Source organism: Lissotriton vulgaris, chromosome 12, assembly GCF_964263255.1.
Source record: "Lissotriton vulgaris chromosome 12, aLisVul1.2, whole genome shotgun sequence".
In the NCBI taxonomy this organism is placed as follows: domain Eukaryota; kingdom Metazoa; phylum Chordata; class Amphibia; order Caudata; family Salamandridae; genus Lissotriton; species Lissotriton vulgaris.
In genome coordinates, this window is record NC_141700.1 from 259493056 (window position 1) to 259520167 (window position 27112).

The 27112-nt window shown below is 49.9% G+C and overlaps 1 protein-coding gene across 8 annotated transcripts in view; it reads left to right on the top strand.

Annotated features, from left to right (window-relative positions):
• The window catches only part of NDRG4 (NDRG family member 4), an 888963-nt gene that overhangs the window by 766130 nt on the left and 95721 nt on the right, over positions 1-27112 (top strand). For all 8 annotated transcript variants that reach the window (XM_086947800.1, XM_086947798.1, XM_086947797.1 and 5 more), the window contains one exon: positions 12983-13039. In XM_086947800.1, coding sequence (XP_086803926.1) covers positions 12983-13039 — 57 coding nt within the window. The remainder of the gene's footprint in view (positions 1-12982; positions 13040-27112) is intronic.

Here is a 27112-nt window from a genome sequence, read left to right on the forward strand (position 1 = left end):
TGGTAAGTACGGTTAGAATTACTTTTCAGGATCAGTACTGCGTTCAAAGATGCAGCACTGAGGTCTCTCCTGATAACAGGTGAGTAAATCGGAATTCGTAGTTCGGCTGATTTTACTTCGGTCCAGTATATATAGAGCCACTTTCTTACACCATCCCCTCCCTTCACCACTGTGCAAACACGCCCTGTGGCACGTTTTAAGTTGGGGAAATAATTCCCCTTCAATCCTTAGGGTCCCTAGGGTCCAACTAGCCCACTAGGTACATAGCAGTAGTGAATGAAACTACTTCCGCCCTAGGTAACTTGACCGAGGAACGGTCTGCTATGAGACTTGTCGTTCTTCAAAATCGTCTCGTCCTTGACGTCATCCTGGCCGATAGGGGCGGGGCCTGTAAAGTCCTCGGATCGAGCTGCTGTGTTTTCATTCCTAATAATGCACCGTCAGTATATAAAGCCATTGCACGTCTCCATAAGATTGCAAGTCAGATACACCAGAATCCAGGTACCTGGACTTGGTCCGGTTGGTTCTGGAGCGTGTTGTCAGCCTGGGGTTGGAAAGTCTTATCCTTCCTCGGAATAGCCCTTCTCATAGTATTCAGTTGTTGTCTATGTATACAATGTGGGCCGGCGATTTGCGGCCTGTGCGCCACATCCTGTTTTCCTCATCCAAGTCCACGTTCTAAATCCCGTCTAAAAAAGGAAGAGCAAATGATGTTATATGAACAAATAGATGGACTAATGAGGATTGATGTATCATGAAGGGTCCGTAGGGAACAAGGAGGGAATGAGGAAATATAAAATTTTATGGTCAGAAATGTTCCCTAACGTGTACCCCACCGTCTCCATGTACGAGCTTAAAGTGCATGTAACTTCCCTCCTGTGCCAGCTATGAAGACGCAAATACATTTGCGTCTAACGTTAACATGTCCTCTTTCAGATCCGCCATGAATGGATCGATAATTCAGTTCCTAAGTATGCCTTGCCAACGTCTTTTCATGGTGCACTCTCACGTTTTCCCTAGTCTTGCAGGGCTAGGCCCTGACTCCTGCCATCGAGCCTTTCTGTTCTCTGCCTCCTGAAGCTGCAACGTGGGATGCCTCCCTGACCTCTGTCCTACTCCCTGCGCGGCGAGCGGTCCCCGGCTCGGCCTGCTTGCCTGCCAAAGACAGTATTTTGCCTTCAAGTTATCAGTATAGCCGAGTTCAGCTCCTCGAAAACACATTCCAGTCTAGCAGAATAGATAAACATTTCCCCGGCTGCAGAGCAAAGGGCCCGGCCTCTCTGTCTCCATGCAAGTAATTCATTGCTCCTGTTACCATGGTAGGCCCATGGCCCCTCGCATTACACACAGACACGTAGTCACATATGCACGCATTAATAGTCAGTATAGAGTAGCCTCTGCCCGAGAGACCTTTCCTTCTAGATAATATAGTTCCTCAAACACAAGATATCAGATATGATTTAGGAACGAGTTGATCTGACATGCCAGACTTCTGTCTCTCCCCTCTAGGGCTAAATGTCAAGTCCCCTGCACCCTCCAGCCTTACGTCAGTCACACGTCATGCTGCTGCGCGCGCATCCTTGCCACAGATTTCTGCTGACACTGCACGATTCCACTAGGTATCCACCCACTTGTGTCACTTTCATGTGACGTTTCTAGCACACGCCTCTGTGTACGCCCTAGTGCACGCCTTTCTGATTACGTATTGCTACGCACATGTGTTCTTATCTCGTTTTTCTCAGCTGTTACGCCTTCTGTATTGATCACCATTCTGTGCATTAACTATAAAAGTTATGTTCTGTCAATAAAGTATGCTCTATCCCTTCCTGATCCTTTATGGTGAAAGGAACATGATATCCTGGTTCGAACCATTCCATTTTATGGAATAAAACCCACTTTTGAAACTCAGCTTCCACGGACTTTGTGTCTCTTTATTTCCGATTGAGTTATTATTATTGAACTTTACCGCATAGAAATTCCGACGGTAAATAACTATTTACCACAGTCCAACTAGCCCACTAGGTACATCCAGTAAGCGCCACAGAGCTGCGTAGCAGAGAGATGTAAAAAGGGGCACATCCTAGACCACCTCTCTGCAACGCAGAGCAGTGGCGCTTACTGGAAGCACCTGGTGGGCTAGTTGGCCCCCAGGGTCAGTCAGGTTTGAAGGGGAATTTTTTCCCCAACTTAAAACGCGCCACAGGGAGTGTTTGCACACGTCACCTCAGGCCCCGTCCCCTCCCTTCACCACTGTGTAAACGCGTCCTGTGGCCGTTTTAATTTGGGAGATTGTCCCCTTGAATTCTGAGGGTCCCTAGGGTCCAACTAGCCCACTAGGTACCTCCAGTAAGCGCCACAGAGCTGCATTGCAGAGGGGTGTGGCCTCTGAACACCTCTGCAACACAGTTCCCTGGCGCATACTGGAGGTACCTGTTGAGCTAGTTGGGCCCCAGGGACCCTCAAGATTGAAGAGGAACTAATTCCTCAACTTAAAACGCACCATAGGGTACGTTTGAACAATGGTGAAGGAAGGGGGCGGGCCTGAGGTGACATGTCTGCGGACCCCCCAATTTACATATTTAGAGCCCTGGTGAATTGGCGGTCCCCGGGGCGTGGTATTATATTACCCCCCGCAACAAATGTAAAGAAGCCCCGGGGTGGCAGTCCCCGGGCTGGGGGGGCCTGAGAGCCCCTCCCACCTAATTTCATTTAGCCCTAGGGGTGGCGGTCCCCGGGGCTGGGGGGGGCTGAGAGCCCCCCACACAATTGAAAGAAGACCCGGGGTGGCGGTCCCCGGGGCTTGGGGGCCTGGGAGCCCCCGCACATAATTAATAAAAGCCCCAGGGGGTGGCGGTACTTCAGTGCTGGGGGGGCCCCTCCGGGCCCCACTTTACATAACTATTGCCCCTGGGATTTGGCTCCCCTGGGGGCCAATTACCAAAGAAGTGCGGGAGCCTGCGCTTCCGTTTTGTTTTGTATCGGCAACATCCGCGCATCCTGGGCGGGGGCCTTGGGGGTCCTTGTGGGACCCCCTGACCAGGCCTAGGGGGTCAGGGTGTTTCTACGCTACCCCCTTTTCGCGTTTTGTGAGTTTTTTATTTAGGTTTCCTGTGCCTCTCTTCTACCGAATATTTACAACAAGGGGTGGTGAGGGACAGAGTCTCTGAATTAAGCAGAAAGCTCTCACCCAGTCAAGAGATCAGGGCTAGATCCAACACCGTTTTTTAGCTCACTGCACCATCCCAGTTTCAGAACCTGGCTGTATGCAAATTAGTCTGTTCCTGTCCCAGTGCATGATGGGAACAGGGCAAACCAAACTACAAAAGCCAATTCTTACACTGGGAAGGAAACAAGCTCCCGGGGACCGGTTTCTGGCCTTACAGCCGTCTTCGGCCCGGTTTGCTTGAATCCTGATGGTGCAATGAGCAAGGGTCTCACATCTGAGAATACCCTTCCACGCTTAGGGTGGACAAAAATATTTACAACAAGGGGTGGTGAGGGACAGAGTCTCTGAATTAAGCAGAAAGCTCTCACCCAGTCAAGAGATCAGGGCTAGATCCAACACCGTTTTTTAGCTCACTGCACCATCCCAGTTTCAGAACCTGGCTGTATGCAAATTAGTCTGTTCCTGTCCCAGTGCATGATGGGAACAGGGCAAACCAAACTACAAAAGCCAATTCTTACACTGGGAAGGAAACAAGCTCCCGGGGACCGGTTTCTGGCCTTACAGCCGTCTTCGGCCCGGTTTGCTTGAACCCTGATGGTGCAATGAGCAAGGGTCTCACATCTGAGAATACCCTTCCACGCTTAGGGTGGACAAAAATATTTACAACAAGGGGTGGTGAGGGACAGAGTCTCTGAATTAAGCAGAAAGCTCTCACCCAGTCAAGAGATCAGGGCTAGATCCAACACCGTTTTTTAGCTCACTGCACCATCCCAGTTTCAGAACCTGGCTGTATGCAAATTAGTCTGTTCCTGTCCCAGTGCATGATGGGAACAGGGCAAACCAAACTACAAAAGCCAATTCTTACACTGGGAAGGAAACAAGCTCCCGGGGACCGGTTTCTGGCCTTACAGCCGTCTTCGGCCCGGTTTGCTTGAATCCTGATGGTGCAATGAGCAAGGGTCTCACATCTGAGAATACCCTTCCACGCTTAGGGTGGACAAAAATATTTACAACAAGGGGTGGTGAGGGACAGAGTCTCTGAATTAAGCAGAAAGCTCTCACCCAGTCAAGAGATCAGGGCTAGATCCAACACCGTTTTTTAGCTCACTGCACCATCCCAGTTTCAGAACCTGGCTGTATGCAAATTAGTCTGTTCCTGTCCCAGTGCATGATGGGAACAGGGCAAACCAAACTACAAAAGCCAATTCTTACACTGGGAAGGAAACAAGCTCCCGGGGACCGGTTTCTGGCCTTACAGCCGTCTTCGGCCCGGTTTGCTTGAATCCTGATGGTGCAATGAGCAAGGGTCTCACATCTGAGAATACCCTTCCACGCTTAGGGTGTTGGTAGTTTAGTCTGCCCTGTTCCCATGATGCACTGGGCCAGGGACAGACTGATTTGCATATAGCCAGGTTCTGAGCTGGGATGGGGCAGTGAGATAAATAACGGTGATGGATCAAGCCCTGATCTTTGGACTGGGTAAGAGTGGTCTGCTCAATTCAGACACTCTGTTCATCACCACCCCCTTTTCTGAATCGAATTTGGCCACTATAGGTGTGGCAGGGTATACTCAGACATGAGTCCCTTTCTCACTGCTCCATCAGGATTCAAGCAAGCCGGGCCGAAGACGGCTGAAATGCCAGAAACCGGTCCCCGGTAGCTTGTTTCCTTTCTGGTGAAGAATTGGCTTGGTAGTTTAGTCTGCCCTGTTCCCATGATGCACTGGGCCAGGGACAGACTGATTTGCATATAGCCAGGTTCTGAGCTGGGATGGGGCAGTGAGATAAATAACGGTGATGGATCAAGCCCTGATCTTTGGACTGGGTAAGAGTGGTCTGCTCAATTCAGACACTCTGTTCATCACCACCCCCTTTTCTGAATCGATTTTGGCCACTATAGGTGTGGCAGGGTATACTCAGACATGAGTCCCTTTCTCACTGCTCCATCAGGATTCAAGCAAGCCGGGCCGAAGACGGCTGAAATGCCAGAAACCGGTCCCCGGTAGCTTGTTTCCTTTCTGGTGAAGAATTGGCTTGGTAGTTTAGTCTGCCCTGTTCCCATGATGCACTGGGCCAGGGACAGACTGATTTGCATATAGCCAGGTTCTGAGCTGGGATGGGGCAGTGAGATAAATAACGGTGATGGATCAAGCCCTGATCTTTGGACTGGGTAAGAGTGGTCTGCTCAATTCAGACACTCTGTTCATCACCACCCCCTTTTCTGAATCGATTTTGGCCACTATAGGTGTGGCAGGGTATACTCAGACATGAGTCCCTTTCTCACTGCTCCATCAGGATTCAAGCAAGCCGGGCCGAAGACGGCTGAAATGCCAGAAACCGGTCCCCGGTAGCTTGTTTCCTTTCTGGTGAAGAATTGGCTTGGTAGTTTAGTCTGCCCTGTTCCCATGATGCACTGGGCCAGGGACAGACTGATTTGCATATAGCCAGGTTCTCAGCTGGGATGGGGCAGTGAGATAAATAACGGTGATGGATCAAGCCCTGATCTTTGGACTGGGTAAGAGTGGTCTGCTCAATTCAGACACTCTGTTCATCACCACCCCCTTTTCTGAATCGATTTTGGCCACTATAGGTGTGGCAGGGTATACTCAGACATGAGTCCCTTTCTCACTGCTCCATCAGGATTCAAGCAAGCCGGGCCGAAGACGGCTGAAATGCCAGAAACCGGTCCCCGGTAGCTTGTTTCCTTTCTGGTGAAGAATTGGCTTGGTAGTTTAGTCTGCCCTGTTCCCATGATGCACTGGGCCAGGGACAGACTGATTTGCATATAGCCAGGTTCTGAGCTGGGATGGGGCAGTGAGATAAATAACGGTGATGGATCAAGCCCTGATCTTTGGACTGGGTAAGAGTGGTCTGCTCAATTCAGACACTCTGTTCATCACCACCCCCTTTTCTGAATCTCTTCTACCGAGGCACAAGATGGCTGCCAACACTTCCTTATTTGGAGTGTTGACAGCCAATTAGCATGCAGCTCGTGCACGGCAGGGTGCGCTTAGGATGCGCGGATCCAGCGCGGTCATAGATATATATGTACTTTTGAATGTGATATTCTCCAGAACTACTGAACAGATTTACACCATTTAAGCAAAAGGCACGAGTCTGAACTAAGGACTTTCAGGATTGGAGCGGACGGAGCGCCCCATCAGTTTCGAAAATTTCGCGAAGATTCGTCAACCGGCGCCAAAGTTAATCCAAATAGAATGTTGCGGATTTCCTATGGATAATAGGTCTAAACTATAACTACCTACTGGCAACCGCCAGTAGGTAATATATATATATACATATATGTTTTTGTTTTTTTACTTTATCGTTTTTTTAAAAATAAGCACATGGAACATCAAGTCCATAACCAATAAGGCAGTGCGGTAATAATAGCACTAGTGGGCTCAGGGCATTATCGGATATAATAAAAGTATTGCTGAAGGCAAATCACAGTAACGGGGAACAGCATTGGATGTATTCTCCTTGTAGAGGATGCAGGTCTCAGCCCCTCCTCCTCGCGGGTGGCGTGATGCACAGGACCTTCCCTCATAGTACCACTGTTTTTTTTATTTTCATCAAGTGGACTCAACTGTGTGGCTCCCCATCGTCACTCCTCCCACAACACACTCTACTGTTCTCGGACTCCCAGTTCTAACTGCTTCCTCTCACATATGCCGACCCCGCCTTCATCTCATATGCAGCCCAGTCACCTGACCCCGATTGTTGAACCTCCTCCTCTGACGAGGTGATGGCATTGTGTCCAGGAGTGGTCAATTGTTTCACCATCTCCACCCACCTTCCAAGGTCCCGGTCAGCGTGTTCATCTGTCCTAACCATATGCAATCACCTCTCCAAAGATCCTTCCTTTACGAGGTTGTGTGCGGTGAGCAGGTGCAATCCAGTGGTTCCCGATACGCTGCCTACCCAGTAGAATACCCAGAGAGGCAAAGAGGGTATATTATCTCCCGCCCATTGGGGTAGGCAGCAACCCGAGCAGGCAGTGTCGGTAGGTAACCTCCAATTTGGCAGCCGTAATTCTTCTCAGCTCCTTCACCACTGCGCTCTATAAACTTCCCAGCCCGGGCATGCACAGGTCATGTGTAGGAAAGTCCCTGAGTCAGCCCCACATCTAGGGCAGCCCCCAGTGCACTCACGGAACAACCTATGGAGTTTTTGTGGTGTGAAATAGGTGCGGTGCATGTAATAAAATTGTGTCAGTTTAAATCTGGCGTTACTCGCCACCTCTTTCCGCTGTGCACATACTCAGTCTCGATCTGTCAGGGGGTCAGCCAAGTCTTCCTCCCACATCGGTCGCATCCTCAGTGTATCCTTATGGCGGTCCAGTTTGAGTGACTCATTGAGGTGCGATATCTTGCTCCGAACGGAGCCGATGTCCAGGACAGCCCCCAGCAGGTGGGACTCCGGTGGCTCTGCCGGAAAGTCCAGACACATCCCTAGTATTGTTCGGTAGATTTTCGCATATTTCAAAAATTGCTCCATCCCAAGGGAATATACTGCTTTTTTCTGCATCCTTTTCCCCCGCAGGGAATTACAACGTAGTTGTTACAACGACCGCATTGTAACCACGCATACCATTACCCCGCAAGTTGTAACAACGACTTGCGGAGGGGGGGGCGCAGAATGTTGGAATATCATTTACTATTCCAACTCCAGTCTGTGCGGATCGTAGAGAAGTTGTTGAATTTCAAATCCAACACCTTCTGCCCCCTCCGCAAGTCGGTGTTCCGACTTGCGGAGTAATGGTATGCACTGTTATAACATGGTTGAATTTGAATTCCCTGTGGGGAAAAGTTTTCGTGGTAAACGATGTTTACCTCCCAAGGTTAAACAGCTCCCGCGCTTTTACAAAGGAGACAAACACGCCTCCCTGATCGAGATCTCCCAGTGCCTGACATACCCCATCTACCCACCGGCTCACACCCATCACCATGTGCATCCACTGGAGCGGACCGACCCACCCTACGGTAGCGACGCGGCATAGGGATTGTGACAGGATCTTCTCATCAATGAATTTATGTATGGAAATAACTGAGATTGCGTATGGGTAATGGCTTTGTCAGTTTATAGAGTATCAGTGTCACATAGAGAGTTGGTATTGTAGGAGAGCCAGCAGAGTATGTTAGAACCTGTTGGTTCCTGGGCATTAAGTTTTGCAGCTTAAGATAAAGAACTCCAGTTGGAAAGCAATTTTCACTTCTGGGTTTGGTGTATTAGTTGAGAACAGTCTCAAAAACCTTCTTTTTGCTAATATTATTAGTAGTATCCATGTTGAGCTAACTTGGCAAATAGCCCATGGAGAGGGATTCGACACGAGTCCTGTCATCATCTGGGCGCCACATTACCTTTCCTTTCTTTTCAGTAGAGTCACGCCTCCTAAGTACCATTTATCTGTTTGCTGCGTCCCGTATGTATAGAGTATACAGGACAGTGGAGAATGAAGGAGATTATATTGTGCGCGGACTCTGGAGCACCAATGGAGGCAGTTACTTGGAGTGTTAGAGATAACGTTAAAGGCAGCTGGAAGTTTCCTCCTATCAGTGACTGTGAATGGAATTTGAAGATGCTCCCTATGTGCCTGCTCCCCACCTGTGGAAGCAATGCAGGCTTTTGTGGTTTATCTGCACAACAAACCCCTTTGAAAAAGTTAATGTGGTGCAATTGTCCATCTTCAGCGATTGGTAGAAAAGTGAAAACTTCGTTATGAAGCACGTTGTACAAATAAAGGTGGGGTATACAGTAGGGTAGAGATGGTGGTAGCAGATGAGCTCACCATCGGGTGCAAAAGTCCTGTTCATCTGTCACTGCCAAGCCGCTTTAGTTTCTCCCTGGCTGGTATATAGGGCTTGTAGGGGACAGCATTCAACATTGGCTCTCCGACTGGCACGTGATTAATTCGGACCAGTGGGTCCTTCATATTGTTCAATTTGATTACACCTTCCCTTTCTTGACCTCTCCCTTCCCACATTCCCCAAGTTTTTACTCAAACATTCATGGATCATGCTGATATTCTTTCTAGGATTCTAGGATGTTGCCTATCAAGGGCTCAATTGAGATGGTGTCCGAGGCGGAGAGAGACATGGGTTCTATTCCCGTACTTCTGGTCCCTAAAAAGGACCAAGAATTGGGGCTGAACCTAGCCTCTTGAACACCTAATTAAAGAAGATAAGCGTAAAATGATGACACTGGGAAAATTCCTCTTTGCCTTTGACCCCGAAGACTGTATGGTATACTTTGACTTCCAAGATGGATGCTTCTATCTTTCTATCAATTCTGCAGTCATAAAGCAGTATCTCTGCTTTGTGATGGATTCGAACCATTTTCACTTAACTTTTCTGCCCTTAGGCCTAACCTCTGCCCCTTGGTGATGGCGACCCATCTTGAGGAGCCTGAGGGTGCACTCACACCTGCACCATGACAACTGGCTACTGAAGGCAAGTTTTCTTCAGCTAGTCTCAGACCACCTGCAAGTGGCGGTTTTGATGATGTTCTATTTCTATTTCTATTTTGGGGGTTTTGTAAAGCGCATGGTGACGCAACAACGGCGTGTCCCCGCACTGAGGAGCTACTTTATTACTGGACCATACAAAACGGCACACCTACTAAGCGAATAGAGCAGTTTTGAGCTTAGCTCTAAAAATTGACTCAGATGGCTCTAGTCGTAACGCCATGGGCAGCTTGTTCCATCTAGCGGCTGCAAGGCATCTGAAAGATCTACCCCCCATCCGAGCTCTGGATACCTTAGGGACAGCCAGGAGTCCAGAGCCAGAAGATCTCAGAGAGCGGGGAGGCTCATAAGGTGTCAAGAGTCCTTGTAGAGGAAGAGGGGATTTCCCATGAATGATCCGATGGCACGTGCAAAGTGCTTTAAATTCTACCCTGCTTCTGACCGGGAGCCAGTGCAAGGACCGGAGAGCCGCTGCAGAAGCAGCTCTTCTGGGTAATCTAAGCACCAATCGTGCAGCAGCGTTCTGTAGGACCTGTAAGCGGCTGAGATTCTTCTCCAGGGTTCCTAAATAGAGAAGGTTGCCATAGTCCATCCTCGATGTGACTAGTGCATGTACCAAGGTCTGTCGGGCTCTCACAGGCAAGAACTTCAGTGTCTTCCTGAGGCTTTTAAGGGTCCCAAAGCATTGTCCTACCACCTGATTGATCTGAGGGCCAAAGGTGAGGGCGGCATCAAACCAAATGCCCAGATTCCTCGCTTTTTGGCAAGGAATGGGTGTTGGGCCCAGGGAAGATGGCCACCATGCCGACGTCCACGCAGACTGGCAGCCCCCCACGACCAGCACCTCGGTCTTGCCCCCATTAAGCTTGAGGCAATTGGCGGACATCCAGGCAGCCAGGTCTTGCATGCATGCTCTGAAGATGTCCGCCGAAAGACCGGGTGCGCGCGATAGGGAGATGACCAACTGCGTGTCGTCGGCATACGACACCAAGCTGAGGCCGTGACTCTCTACTAAGGTGGCAATCGGAGCGACATAAAGATTGAAGAGTGTTGGACTCAGGGACGAGCCCTGCGGCACCCCCTGGTCCAAAGGAATTCGCTCCGAGTAGTGGTCACCCTGCCTCACTTGGAAACCCCGGCCAGTGAGAAATGAATAAATCCATTTCAACGCTGCCCCTTTCACCCCGACCTTGTCCTGACACTGTAGCAAGATGGAATGTGCCACAGTGTCGAACGCGGCGCTAAGGTTCTCCATCAGTGAGACTACATCCCACTTTCTGTCTGGACAGAGGATTCCTTTTATAAGGTCCTTCCTAGTCACAGCAGCCCCAAAGTCCTTTTCACCGTTTTCTTCCTTTCATCAGGGGCAGTCAGTCGAAGTCCTCATGGATAACATAACCACAGGCAGAGAGGAGCTTGGTCTCATGCACTCTGTCTGAAGGCCCTGAGGCTAAAACCTTGTGGGATCTCCCTGACAGTCGTTCTCCTGTCAGGTTTCCTCAATATCAGAGCAGACCAGCTCCACATACAACATCTTGCCAGTCATGAGTGGTGTCTAAATATGGAGGTATAACAGATTTTCACCTAGTGGGGTGGTACATCTGTGGTAGATCTATTTGCTACCTCTGAGAATATGCAATGCTCACGCTTGCGTCCTTGAGTTTTTCCCTAGGAGATGCATTCTGTTTTTAACAGGGCTTAAGTCTCCTCTATGCGTTTCCTACTCTGGAGCTGATCCCACAAGGCATGAACAAGGCCATAGTTTACAAAATTCCTGGACTGGGATTGGAGGGTCTGTTACTCAAAGCTCCTAAATCGCAGCATATGCCCTCCCTCTTTGGGTGAACTGGAGCAAGGCAGAGTCCTGTGTACGAATCTCCATATTCTACACCCCCGATGCATGGATATTGAGTGGTTCAACTGAACGATTGGAAGCGGTGGATGCCAGTTTGGCTTCTCATTGTCTATCCATCAAGTTTATCTATTCTGGCAGTTGGTCTAAATTTGTCAATTGGGGCAAGTAGAGGCAGGTTGACCTTCTACCGGCTAAACAATCTGATTTCATTGTGTGTGTTCTGTCTTTGGCCCAGCAAGGTTTTACTGTAGGTACTTTTGAAAGCTACTTATTGGCTTTTTCGGCTTACTTAGTCTGATTTGCCTTCTTTGTGTTTTTTGAAAGGGCTTTCACACATTTACTCCACTTCCTTCATTATGCCTCAGTGGAATCTGAATGTGGATCTTGCTTTTTTGATGTGTGCTCCATTTTACATTCTGTACTGTTGTTCCCTGAGGCTCTTAACTATGAAAAGCATGTTTCTCATTCTGTGCATCACATCACTGAGTTGCAGGCATTTTCAGTCCAGCCTCTGCATACCACCTTTTACCTTACAAATTGGTTCTTTGACAAGTGTATCCTTTCTTCCAAAAGGAAGACCTTTTCATTTGAGGCATATCATCAAACTTCCTGAGCTCTTCTCTTCAACACATCCCCCTACCGAGAAGAAGAGGCCTCACCGGTTGGATCCTAAAAGGGTCCTTAGTTTTAACATTGATCGGACCTTAGTCCTATCAATGTGGGCCTTATGCACTCATGTTCACTCTTCCAGGGCCAAGGCTGCTACCAGGGCCCTATCATGAAGTGTTGGACATCTGCCACACCTTCACCAGGCACTACTGTGTCGAGTAATTTTGCCCGCACAGTCCTCTAGGCCTTCCTGGTGCAAAGTGTTCTCCTTAGACCCACCTCCTTGAGGGGGAATTGCACTGGTATGGAGTCACAAGCTGAGGCATCTGCATTTAGAAGTAGCCATCAGAATAAACAAGTTATTTATGTAACGCTCTTTCTGGTGGATATTTTAACTGTGGATTCCTCCTCCTTCTCCTCCCCAGACTGTGGAGTAAACTTTTCAGAAGTAATAAGGTTCCAAGTCAGGACAGGCACAGGTCAATATCTTCGGTTTTTCAGTTGTGCTCCATGTCAGATGGGGCAGAAAATGTCATTGAATAAACTGACTTGAGCACGCAGTGGTGGCAGTTATGTGGGGCTCCAGGTTGTGCTGTTCGGTGGTGGACGGAGTCCAATGGCTCCCTCAGGTCGTGTTCAGGAGCTGTCACAAATAGTTTTCCAGATCCAGTGTGGTGTCTGAGGAGAATCACAAGCTAAAGCGTGTGCTGCTAAGTAGAGTATTCACCAGAAGGAGCGTTACCTCATGTAAGTACTTTGTTCTTCTAGTCTTTATCTCGAGCACTGCATGCTTTTCTGTAGCAGGAGCAGTCTGTGGTGCTGAAAACTGTAACAATTTTGTAGTTGTGTTCCCCATTGCTAACTATTTTTTATTTCTCATTTTTCAGCTCTCTGGCCTCACAAGCTCTTTACCTGAAACAGTGTTATCTCATCTCTTTAGCCAGGTAAGATCTGTCCTGGAATCCGCCCTTTCTACTTTGTATAGCCAGAGATAGTTCAGTGTGTGTGTCAGTTTGCGCTTCTATGTTTTGCTGCAGGTCTGGTCGGTGCCCCTGGGTTTCATGCTGAAGCCTGCACCAGTTGTCTTTCTTGAATATACTCTACCATGCTCTGTCTCACTCCAGTGCAGGCTTCCTTTGCTTGCATTCCACGCCCTGCTTAATGTCTCTCACATGCTCGTTTTCTCTCCCAAACTTTGTTTTTCACACCTGCTTTGTATATCCCAGTGCTCCATTTTTGTCTTTCACATTTTCACATTTTGTTCATCCACCCAAGCTTAAAGCTCCCTATTCTGCCACATTCCCAGAACCAGAGCACTTCTTCTTGTACTGCTGCTACATACTGGTAATGAATCTCACCAACCTCTGCATGAACCAAAAAACCCATTTAGAATGACCTATTTTTATAGTGGTTCATACTGCACTTCCGACATTTATAAGTGCTATAAAGACCTAGCGATAGAGTTACTCAATGTAACAATACTCAGTTTACTAACATAGCATGGGTGCAAGGCTGAGCTGGCCTTGTTGTGATTTGAACTCATGATGGGCAGATAACAACATATTTCAGTGATTAATATTGATTTTCTGAGACATCTTTCTGTCTTTTGCCCACACCATTACCATATTCTCTACCCGTGGCAGCTAGCTTAAAAAGAATTGTGGGGTACAAAGGTTCACAACTCGCCATTAATTTGGGAGCTCCATCGATGCAGCACTTCTGCTTGCTGTCCACGAGCAGGAAAAGGAAAGACTTCCTTCCTGCTTGTGGAACGCAACTCTAACCAATCCTGGAGCTGCTCTCATGCTGTGAAAGCAGCTCCAAGATTGGTGGGAGCAGGCTCACCCAGTGCTCATTTTGAGTATAGGGGCCTGTGCCAGCAATCCTCAGGCTGTTTCACAGCTATTGGGTTGCTGGGTCTACTGTACTAATGTCGGGTTGACAGTCGCAAGACGGCCAGCCAATTTGACATGCGCACTGTAGAAAGTGCTGTAATTCTCGATTTGCAGGATTCAGCCCCGCCCCCACCCACCCTGAAAAAAGGCAAAATCCTCCTCGGCTTTACTACCTCTCTTTTCCCCTGTAGCGCCCACAATCTGTAAAATTGCACTCTGACATTCCTGCCTTTTTCACTCTGACACTCTCACTCTGACATATCTGAATTCCATCTTTTTACCATATATCCCTTGCAGAACTGAGATCTTCAAATAGCAGCATAATTGTGACCCCCACAGATTGAAGAAAGATTTAAGAAAGTCATACAGGGATGCTGTCGTCTGGGTGTCCTGAAATTCAGGAAGCAGATAAACATGTATCTATTTAGTCATAAAAGAGGGTATTAACCTGTGCCGTTTTCCGGGTATGCATCCTCCATCTTATTTGTGAAGCAGCTAATGCAACAGGATTATGTGCTCTTCTTTAGTGCTGGGGCACTTCTTAGGAAGTAGCTCTTTGCGCTATACAAATATCATTAATCGGTTAATCAAACGAATCGATCAATCACATCATGCAGCTTTAGTCCCCACCTTACTAGCCACCTGTTCCTTCTAACTTGCAGTTGGAGTATCACCGAAAAAGTGGTTGTGGCCCCTCTTCTCACTTTTGGCCACGCCCCCACCTCCAGGCGCATCCCCGTAACCCCAAGTCCTGGGTGGCGCCACACTCTGACAAGAAGAAAGTCAATCCATGTCCTATCCTGTGTTACTCCATAGCAGGCATGTGTTCCCCAGCACCCCTTATCTGCAGCCTGTTTGCCACTTCCCTTACTAGACTGTCTCTCCTCGACCCTATTAATCTATGCCTCCAATCCTTACGGGGCCAGTAATCTCCTGCTACAAATAGCCAACCTGTCTTCATTGGTCTTGTGCAGGAAACATATCCGTAGCCCTCTGATATGAGTTCTCTGGCACCCTTTCCTACCTCCTTCCCTTGCTGTGCCTCTCTCTGAATACCCACTGACACTACATGCTCACTAACACATTCCTGCACTTTCCTGCTTGCGCCTTTACACTAAGTGGCTTAGGCTGTTTCCCATTAGCTGACTCCCCAGGCCCCAATCCTGCCTGTTCCAGCACCAGCAGCAGCATGCCTCCCCCACTTCCCTATAGTACCATGTTCCCTTACCTGGCCAGGCCAGCATAGCCAAGCCTGCATTGTGTGTCCCATGTCTGGCCGCTCCCCTCCCACCCACCGCACCCCTCCGAGAGCTAGAAATCAAAACAGCATCTCCACTATGCATCTTCTGTCCAAAGTGCCCAGTACTTGGAGAACCGCAACTGGGCACCAGAGGTGGTGACAACACTGTAGCCAGTCCCCAAATAAACTGCACGCCATCCTGGAACCCACTCTAAATTCCAACCTGACACGCCCAGGGCCATCATATTGCCTTTGCCCAAAGCCATCATTATCATCATTACTGTTGCCAACAATCGTCATATCAAATTGAAATCCCTGGTGAAACCGATGTTGCTTCTATTTAATACTCCCAAACAGTGGTGGGTACAAATCTACCTGGATTTAACTATATATTCCATCCATAACTGACAGTTAAATCATAACAATGCTTCAAGACTGGCACTGTCTCTTTGCCCGAGGGATCACATCACTTTGACTTTTTTTCATGACATTGCCTTGCAGTGAGGGTCCAGAAGGCTATGTGTTTGGTACACCCTGTACCTGAACAATCTGAATTAAACCATCTTTTTTGTTTGCAATTAACTAAGAGAGCGTGGTTCCGCGAGCTTGACAGCCTGGCTTCCAGATTCCTTTAGGGGAAGGGCAGGTCCCGATTGGCCCTGCGCATCTGCCAGATCCCTTCTTTTGATGGGGGGTTAGGGATGACACATTTATATCTCTATTACCTGGCCACGCGTTTGCTTTCACTGCATGACTGGTTTAATGGGGAATGGTCCGATCTGGCCTACAGGTTGGAACTCAGTGAGTTGGGCTTGTCCAACCTCCTATCGATGATGTACGGGGTGCCTGTCCTCTCTTGCCTGCCGTAAGTGACGCGTTCTGTGTTCTTGGCCTGGCGGGCCACGCTCCGCCACACCAAATGGACTCGCACGCTGACACAACTTTACCTGGCTCAGGGAAGTCAATGGGCTACAGGGCTTCCAGTCGTGGGACCTAATAGGTATTTCTCAGCTGGGTGACGTCTGGGTGGGTGACCACATGCGCTCCTTTCACGACCTTCAGCTAGACACTCTCTGCATCACTCGCAGTTTTACAGATATTTACAGCTGCGCCACGCCCTTCGAATGCACCTCACAACTGGTACACATCTCCCAGACCACAGCCCGCCTGAGGCACAAATCCTGCCGGGGGACCTGGGGAGGGGAGGTATCTCCCGCATTTACTGGACACTCATTAACAACACTCCCACCTCGCTTGATCGGCTGCGGACCCAGTGGGAGGAGTGGGTGGGCTCCCTGGAGGAGGAAGACTGGCGCGATGCCCTTATGGCGCCCAGGACGGTCACAGCCTCGGCCAGACTGCGTATGGTACAACATTTACTTCTTACATGCTGCCTATTTGATGCCAGCACGCCTGCACCGCGCGGGGTTACAACCGACCTCCGCCTGCACGAGATGTAGCCACTAGCCAGCTGACTTTTTTCCATATGGTATGGTCGTGCCCACACTTGGCGCGGTTCTGGGGGGACATTGAGTAGGAGCTCCCTGAGGCACTGGAGTTGGAGATCCCACATGACCCGAAGCATGCGAATTTGGGTATCACGGACGGGTTGGATGGGTCCAGGAATGAAAACTTATTTTACACTACAGCAATGGTGGTGGCGAAGAGGGACATAGCTTCTGTCTGGAAAAATCATGACCCTCACACTGTGGGGAAATGGCGGGAGCAGGGATTGACTGGTGCTCAACTCAGGAGGGAACACTGTGTGCAGCGCGTGGCCGCCCCAAGAAGTACCGTAGGGTTTGGGGGAAGTGGTTGGCATAGTCTTGTGGGGGATGCTTCGAAATTGTCCTTTTGATTCTGTATGTAATTAACCTTAGATTGTCTAGTTTGGTGCATGCATCCATCTGTAATCATGGAATCCTGCTGTTTTGCTGGTACTTTGTTAAAAACCAATAAAAATGTGTTTATCAAAAAAAAAAGAAATCTGGCAGTTGGTACCACCACCAGGGTGACAGAATAATTTACTCTGTCACCTTGGCGGAGAAACGGGACATCCGCCAAGATCAAATTAGAACCTTAGTTCTTCACAGACTCTTGCATGCTCTCTCACTCTGTTTGATTTGATTCCTCAATTGTTCTGTCTGTGCTCATCATTGATTTACTGTCTTGCAAGCTTGTGCCTCATGGTCTTTCTATCATGTCCTGTATTTCTACAAGTAACTCTGTCTCACTCATTCTCTAGCCCATCTCTTACTCATACATTGGTTTTGTTATACCATATATGTTATTAACCCTTTCGATGCTGTTGACGAACTCAGCTCGCCATCACCCACGGGTGGCGTGTGCTGATGACGAGCTGAGCTCGTCATGTATCGCGGAAAAGGGAAAACAGCCGCACAGCGCAAAAATCGCCGCAGCATCGATGCGGTTAATCTTTACCTAAATCACCCACTGTCTATTTTGTACTCTGGTTATTTTTTGCATTCTGCATTCGTATCTGTCTGTATTTCCAGCAATCAGTCTCTTGCATGCTTTGTGCCCCTGGCACCCAATATCAACTGATGATTGTGTTTATTCCTCATAAACACCCTCTCACACACTGTCTCTTCCATGCTCGCCATTTCCAATTGATCTCTTGTCAGCCCTGCCTTGCTTTCCCTCCATAGCACTCATTAGTCCTAAGCCACCCTTCCTTCAAGGCATACTTTCATATCAATATCTCATTGCCATCTGTCTCTTTTGCCTCTCCAATCCTCTATTTTCTTGTCTGTTATGGTTTGCGCTCATCTTTCCCAGCGAATAAGCAATCTTTTCTCCACCTCCATCCCAGCCATTTGCCATTCCTACACCAGCTCTTGTTCCGGCCCCTGACCAACTTTTCGTTCTGGTCACCTACTTTGGTGATGTACTTTACTAAACTGACGAATTGGCTTGATCACTTCGATCTCACTCAATGAAAGACTCACATCCCTCCCACTCGATGAAATAATTCAGCTAAATACATTGAATGTTGTAATTTGAAGAGTGGGCGTACTTGAAAAAAGCTCTGCAATGTTTTGCCCTTTCTATATATTTGAGTTATGTAGCACAAATGGTGTTCTATCGTGAGTAGTGCAGGCAACCCGGGATCAGGGAGGGTGAAGCAGGGATGCACAAAAAGGGCTGTGTTTTTAGGTCTAGCTGAGTCAGCGCATGCGCTGCTCTGCAAGACATTTTGTAGGTGGGTTTTAAAAGTGCTGCTGCCCCACGCTTTGACTGGCCTAGCTTTGTGTTCACGCGAGCGTGCACGCACGCGGCCGCCATCTGTCTTTCACGGGTCATTATAATTGCGGCACCCGCGCTTCACTTTTAATGTTAAAAGTAAAGCGCGGGTGCCGCGATTATAGTAAAAGTAAAGGAATAGAAAAAAATCTATTTCTTTACTTTTGCTATAATCGCTGCACCCGTGCTTCACTTTTAATGTTAAAAGTGAAGCACGGGTTCCTGCCCTTCCCCCAGTGGAATCTGGAAGCCAGGCTGTCAAGCTCGCGGAACCACGCTCTCGGAAGAATGAGGGGGGTATTCTGAAGCATGTAGAGGATCCGGGGAAGAATCCTCATTTTAAAAAGCGTGATTCTTCCCATGGGGTTCAGGGGCAATGGTTGCCACTTCAACAGGTCTGCCTTGGCCCGCTTCACCAGGGGTGTGACATTGAGAGCCCAGCTGAGTTCAGGGAGTAAGGTCACCAAGATCCCTAAGTACTTGAAGGACTGCCGGCGGAGCTGTATGGTGAACTGCCATTCGAAGCATTCCCTGGAGACATGAAGAGGGACCAACATCGATTTATCTGGATTAAGCCGAAGGCTTGTTCAAAAGACCGGAGGATCCAGAGATAGTGGGGCCCCAAACTTGCAGGGTTGGCCAAGTAAATCAGGACATCGTCCGCATAAAGGGCGATTTTATCTGCACTCCCAGCCCTGCACATGTCGACAAGAGCGTATCAGGGCCGCCAGAGGCTCTATCACCAGAGCGAAGAGCAGGGGAGAGATGGGGCAGCCCTGCCTCGTGCCCCTGCAGACCTGGAAGGGTTCAGATAGAACCCCATACACCAAGATACGCGCCCATGGATGAGCGTACAGCACGCGAACGAAACCCCGAAAGCGGGGTCCAAAACCCAACTCTGCCAGGGCATCATCTAAAAAACCCCAATCCACTTAATCAAAGGCCTTCTCAAAATCTACCAGAAGGAGAGCGAGATAGGGGGTGATTAGGTTGCGATGGGCCAGGGTGGAGTGAAGTCTCCGCAGGCAATGCCGGGAACCCCGTGAGGGCATGAACCCTCATTGATCAGAATGGACCAACGTATGTAAGTGGAGTTTGAGGCGTAGAGCGAGGATCATGTCATACAGCTTCAGCTCTGTATTAATAAGTGAGATGGAACGATAGTCCGCGCACCCAGGCGAGGGCGGCTGGGATTTAGGGAGGACCACAATGGTTGCTACATCAGTCTTTGACGGAAAGGAAGCCCTTCTCCACCGCCTCGTGGAATAACTGGGCAAGGTGCGGGGTCAATATGTCGTGGAACAGGGCATAATATCCCTGGGGGAGGCCATCCGGACCCGGCATCTTGCTGGACGAAACAAGCGCAATCGCCTCCCCAATCTCTTCACGGGTGATGAGGCGGTCCAGGTCCTCCTGACCGACCGAGTCTAAACGAGGAAGTTGACAGCCTCCCATTCGCAACATGTCTGTGAGAGATAGGGAGGGAGCCTGGGCTGTGTATAGCAGGTGATAGTACTGAGCAAAGGCCTGAGCCATTTCGGCTGAGGAATTACATATCTAACCGTCCCGATCTATGATTTCGGAGATTATACGGTTCGCTCTGGGGAAAGTGGCTAGCCGATGGAGGAGGGAACCATTCTTGTCTCCCCAGCCGTATACCCTAGCGATAGAGGAACGCCAGAGGAGTTTAACCACATCCATTGACAGCTGTCGGATCTCTTCGCGTATGCGAGCAAGGAGTCTCACTTCTGAGGCATCAGGGTTAATTACATACAGAATCAAAAGGACAATTTCGAAGCATCCCCTACAAGACTATGCTAGGCCCCAAACCCTACGGTACTTCTTGGGGCAGCCACACTCTGCATACAGTGCTCCCTCCTGCGTAGCACACCAGTCAAACCCTGCTCCCGCCATTTCCCCACAGTGGAAGGGTCATGATTTTTCCAGACTGAAGCTATGTCCCTCTTTGCCACCACCATCGCTGTAGTTTAAAATAGTTTTTCATTCCTGGACCCATTTAACCCGTCCGTGATACCCAAAATCGCATGCTTCGGGTCATGTGGGATCTTCCAACAATGGAGCACTACTACTACGGCTCCACAAACATTGACAAACACGTTAAAAAATTGGAGTGTGCATTTTTGGATTATTTCTGTTTATTTTGTGGGGAGGCTCCTGCTTTAGGCCAGTGTTGAATGCAGGATTATGCACCCATCTTTACACTATACATTGACTTCACCACAGAGGAAAGAGGCATGCCAGCACACCTCTAACGCAGTGCCCATGAAAGATACTCGTTTGAGAGTCCTCTGTTGGTAAATGACAGCCTAATCCCAGTCAATTTCCCACCCAATCAAGCCTTTTCCACAGCCACTTCTATACTGTGATAGCCTTACTGCGCCCTAATGGTCTTGCTCCAGCCACCACTTAAAGGAAACAACTTGCCTGGGCTGCTCACCTAATTCATCCCTTTGATCATTTGGGTTACCATAGTCCACCCTTTGATTTCCACACTCACTTAGAACTGCAGCTCCACGAAACCTGCCGCACTTTATGATAAGACAGCCACGGCCCATGCTTGTTCACACCACCTGCTCGTGTCATAACCTTAAAATGCTGGTCCAGGTAAACTGGGCATACCACACCATCAGTGAGACAGCAACAAAACAAAGCATTGGCCTAGCCAATAGATCCTGCCTTTGGGACCTTAGATGTGTTTAGCCATGTAACAGTTGATGTTGATGCACCAAGGATATTGTGCTGCATAACTAAATACGTATAAGGCCCCAAAAGCGAGACCTATTGGCTATGCCAATGCTTGTTGAATGGAGAGGTCACAGGTCAATTGTACTTTCTAGAATTCCTTTACTCTAGGTCGAGGCATTAGATTGGGCATCCACGGTCTCTGATACAATTCATGCTGTCCAGTGCACCCCTATTGCTCTTGATGAAGAATGCTAACACATTCAGGTCGTCAATTTGGGCATTTAGTTTGGATACCAGATATATAAAATGGCAGCCTATGCTGATAGTTTTCTAGTATTGACAGCCAAAGTTGAAACTGCCATTCCTGCTACTTGATATTATCAAAAGGTTTGCAGAAGTTACAAGCATTCTGCAACTGTAAAGAGGTGTGAATCTGTAACGCCTATGTGTTCGAGGCATGTGGGCTGCTGAATTCATATCTGTGCATAGATCGCCGCCTAGTGTTGGGTACGGATGATTGCACATTGTTGTCCTGGAAGAGTCTTCGAAGTATCACGAGATAGTTGGCTCCTCCCCTGGACTACAGTGCGCATGGGCATCGCCTCCATCCCCAGATTGTTTTTTTCCGCCATTGGGTTCGGATGTGTTTCGGTTCCCTCTGTCGGGACCGAGAGTGGTTTAAGTTTCTACTTGAGACCAAAAGGTCTTTAGGCTGGGCGTCGGTATTGTTTTCGTTCAGGTTTGTCTTCCTTCTCAGCTCCGAACGCTTCCTGCCCCTCCGCGTGCTGTCGGCGCGGACGGGCCTACTCGACGCTCCAATTTACTGAACATGGAACGGACTCCGTTCAAGAGGTGCCCGGTGTGCACCTCCAAGTATTCACACCTCGACGTGCACCCTGTGTGCAACAAGTGTTTATCACCGGACCATGACGAGGCCAGGTGTATGGCCTGCTCAAAGTTCCGGTGCAAGAAGACCCTAAAGCATCGTCGGGCCGCTCGACTCCAGGCCCAGTTGTCGGCACCCCCGGCGCCCCCGCCGGACAACATCTTTGAAGAATTTGAAGGAGACGACAATGTCTTTCAGGTTTCGGACTCTAGCCTTGCGTCGGAGGGAGATGACTACGACGCGGGAGATGAGGAATTTGATGAAGCCGGCGACGAGGTAGGGGACGACGATGGGGCCATTGCCACCGTGGGGGATAGCTCGGAGGAAGAGCACCCTCAAACTGACTCAGGGGTCAACCCCCAACATACGGCCCAGGTCGAGGGATCGCCTTCGGCCCTTACCCAAGACCTTGCTAATAGTCCAGCAGCCCCGCCTCTCGGCCCGGCCACGGACATTTCTGATGCGCCACTCCCGTTAAAGAAAACAAAAGTGAAGCCATCTGGATCCACACCATCGGTTTCGAAACCGAAAGTGAAAGCTCCACTAGTGGGACAGAAGGCTCTGGAGGCGTCAACATCTAAGAAACTCAAAATGGCCGACTTGAAGAGCCACGCCAAGATGGCCGACCCCAAAGCCTCGGGGTCGACGCCGAAGGCAAAGACGGCCGACGCGCTGCGTCGGCGCCGAAGATGGTCGAGGTCGATGGCCCGAAAAAGGCTCAGAAGAAGCGTCAAGGCGATTCCAAAGCTCCGGCTGCGCCGGCTCCGGCCGTCGGGGCCAAGGATGGCACGGTGTCGGCTCCGAAGACGCTGCCTCCAGCGGAGCCCTCTCCAACCTTGGCGAAAAAGGTCGCGGAGTCCCTGCAACGGATTCGGAAGGACGCTGTGGTTCCCGAACCGGAGGGCGTGAAGCCGAAGACCGCATCGAAGCCGGCAAAGGTGCAAACGCCTATCTGCTACACCCTGCCGCCAAAGTCGACGCCGAAAGCCTTCGCTCCGAAGCAGGGGGCGGACGTGCCCTCGAAGGCGATGTCGACGTCCAAAGCGTCATTGGTGGTGTCGAAGCTTCGACTCCAGCCACTCGCGGAGGAGGAGCGCCGAGAGGTCATCATCGACGCCGATACTGGGAAATTGTCCCTCCTGAAACGGAAAATCACCACAGAGCCGGTGTTGGAACATTTTCGGATTCCTCTTAAAAACAAGAAGGACTCGACGGGCGCTTCGGCCCCTATGGAGCCTTCGTCTCCCAAGCACGTAGAACGTTCTCCAACGCGTTCCAACGCGGGGGAGGGTGACGATGAAGAGGAGGTCGAGTACAACTATCCGGCGTACTCGGATCCGGAGGAGGAACATGAGCCTTGGTCGGCCAGAGCCGACCCAGACGACCCACAATCGGGTCAGGAACCGCAGCTCTTTGCGGCAAAGACCTCACCGACGGAGGACTCTGCAGCCTTCAACGCCTTGATTGAGAGGGCCGCAGCTAACCATGATGTCGAGCTCCACTCAGATCCTGTGGATGTGGATTTTTTGTTTGACACTTTCTCAGTGGCCGAGAAGTCAGTCAAGACATTGCCAATGCTCAAAGGAGTGCTAAAGCACGCGCCGGAGGTCTTCAAGGAGCCCACCCGGGCGCGTGTCATCAATCCTCGAATTGAGAAAAAGTATAAGGCAGCGCCCTCGGATCCAACATACATCAAGGGACACTTGCCACTGGACTCTTTGGTTGTATCCAACGCTCGGAAGAGGGCGAATTCACAGACCACTGGTGACGCTCCTCCCCCAGACAAAGAGTCGAAAATATTTGAGGCCTCAGGGAAAAGGATTGCTGCGCAGGCAGCTAACATTTGGCGCATTTCAAACACGCAGGCCCTACTTGCACGCTACGATAGGGCTCACTATGACACCCTAGAGACACTGTTGCAGCACTTACCTGACCAGTACAAGGAGGCTGGGGAGATATTAATTCAGGAGGGCAAGCTAATCACTAACGCTTCCATAAAATGTGCGCTAGATGTGGCTGATACTGCCTCCAGGGCAATCAACACTAGTGTGTTGCTAAGAAGACATGCATGGCTTCGGATATCAGGCTTTAAACCAGATATACAAACAACCATACCGAACCAAACAGTTAATCCTGACCACCTGTTTGGCCCCGAGGTGGATGCGACACTTGAAAAAATGAAAAAAGACACAGACACTGCCAAGTCTATGGGGGCCCTCCAATCTCAGCAGTTTCGGGGTGGTTCCTTTCGCCGCTCCAATACCAGAGGCACCTCAAGGGGTCAGGCATAGCAATCCACACAGTACTATAAGGGCAATACCCAGACCTCATACACCAACAAGGGTAGAGGTGGCTACAGAGGCAACAACCTCAAGGGCAGGGGACGTGGAAACAATAGCTCCAGGTCCACCACCGCCAACAAGCAGTGACGTCTTGTCACTGCCCCCCGACCACACAACACCGGTCGGGGGGAGACTCCAGCAGTTCCTGCCCGCGTGGAAATCCATCACCACGGACAGGTGGGTCAGATCTCTTATCCAGTACGGTTACTGTCTGGAACTTACTTCCACTCCACCAAACATACCTCCAAGAAGCCCTCCTATGTCCGGCGAGCACTTGCACTTGTTGCAGCAGGAGGTTACAGTCATGCTGCAAAAAGGGGCAATAGAGCTCGTTCCACTGCAAGAAAGGGGAACAGGGGTTTACTCCCTGTATTTTCTAATCCCCAAAAAGGACGGATCCCTCAGGCCCATCCTGGACCTCAGGCCCCTCAACTCGTATATTCTCTCGGAGCACTTCCATATGCTCACGTTACAGCAGGTACTCCCTCTGCTTCAACAGGGGGACTTCCTGGCTACGTTGGATCTAAAAGATGCATACTTTCATATCCCCCTGCATCCTTCCCACAGGAAGTATCTCAGATTCACAATCCTAGACCAGCACTACCAGTTCAGGGTTCTGCCGTTCGGGGTCACCACAGCGCCAAGAGTCTTTACAGAGTGCCTGGCGACTGTGGCGGCGCATCTACGACGCCAGAACGTCCACGTCTATCCTTATCTGGACGACTGGCTCATTCAGGCAAAAACAGAACAGCAGTGCGCCGACCACGTGTCCCGCACCATTCATCTCCTGCACGATCTGGGATTCTCGCTGAACTATCCAAACTCCCATCTCCAACCCGCCCATGTACGGCAGTATCTGGGCTCGACAATAAACACACTGGCAGCCACTGCGCAGCCAAACTCAGTGAGAATCGCCAGTATCCAAACGCTGATCCAACGATTCAGACCTCAGCACTCGCTTCCAGCGAAGGTGTTCATGCAGTTGATAGGCATGATGGCCTCCTGCATCTCCATCGTCCCGCACGCGAGATTACATATGCGTCCGCTTCAGGAGTGCCTGGCACGTCAGTGGACTCAGGCTCATGGGCAACTAACAGACCTAGTGTTGGTGAGCGGTCGGGTGTTCAACTCTCTGCATTGGTGGAATCCACAAAACCTTTGCAAGGGCCGACCGTTCCAGAAGCCTGTGCCACAGATTATCCTGACAACGGACGCTTCTCTCCAGGGATGGGGAGCGCATGTACTCCATTACACGGTGCAGGGACTATGGACACTACAGCAGAGGAAGATGCACATCAACGTTCTGGAACTGATGGCAATCTTCATGGCCTTAAAGGCATTCAAAGTACATCTGTGCAACAAGGTCATGTTGATCCGGACGGACAACATGACGGCCATGTACTACATTCAGAAGCAGGGAGGAACACACTCTCCGCAGCTGTCTCATCTGGCTCAGAGCATGTGGAAGTGGGCCATTCAGAGGAACATCTTCCTCATGGCGGAGCATCTCCCGGGCAAAGACAACCAGATGGCGGACCTGCTCAGCAGGCACAGCCACCAAATGCACGAGTGGGAGATACATCCATCAGTACTCCAACTGTACTTCCAAAGGTGGGGTCATCCAGAGATAGACCTGTTCGCCACAAAGGAGAACGCAAAATGCCAAAGCTTCGCCGCCAGGTTCCCACACCCGCAATCGCAGGGCAATGCGATGTGGATGAACTGGTCAGGCAGATTTGCGTACGCTTTTCCCCAGCACCTCTGATACCGCTGATGGCACGCAAACTCAGGCAGCACTCGATGACTCTCATCCTGGTTGCTCCAACGTGGGCTCGCCAACCATGGTACACCACGTTTCTGGAACTCTCCGTGGTACCGCATCAAAGGCTTCATCTCACTCCCAGCCTTCTGGCGCAGAGCCATGGCGACATTCAGCACCCAGATCCGCAACAGCTCAACCTGGCGATCTGGCTCCTGAAGTCTTAGAGTTTGGCTACCTCAATCTTCCCCCCGATTGCATGGACATCATTCGGGAGGCAAGGAAGCCCACTACTCGAGCTTGTTACGCGGCCAAATGGAAGCGGTTTGTCATATACTGTGCAAACCACGATATTGACCCACTGGACGCTTCCATTCAAAACATTATTTGCTACCTGTTCCACCTGTACCAATGCAATTTGGCGTACTCTTCCATCCGCATTCATTTGTCTGCGATGGCAGCATACCTTCAGAATAGGCAACACCTATCACTTTTTAAGGTCCCTGCTATCAAGGCTTTTCTGGAAGGACTCAAGAGAGTCATTCCACCACGGACACCACCAGCTCCGGAATGGAACCTCAATGTGGTTCTTACAAGGCTGATGGGTCTTCCCTTTGAGCCACTGCACTCTTGTGAGCTTCAGTTTCTAACTTGGAAGGTTGCTTTCTTAGTAGCAATTACATCGCTACGGAGGGTTAGCGAGTTGCAGGCGCTCACCATCCAAGAACCTTTCTTCCAAGTACACGCTAACAGGGTGGTGCTCCGCACTAACCCTAAATTCTTACCCAAGGTTGTATCTCAATTCCACATAAACCAGACAATTGAGTTACCAGTGTTTTTTCAAAACCCAGAGTCACTGGCGGAGCGGATGCTCCACACCCTTGATGTTAAAAGAGCCTTGATGTACTACGTTGACAGGACTAAA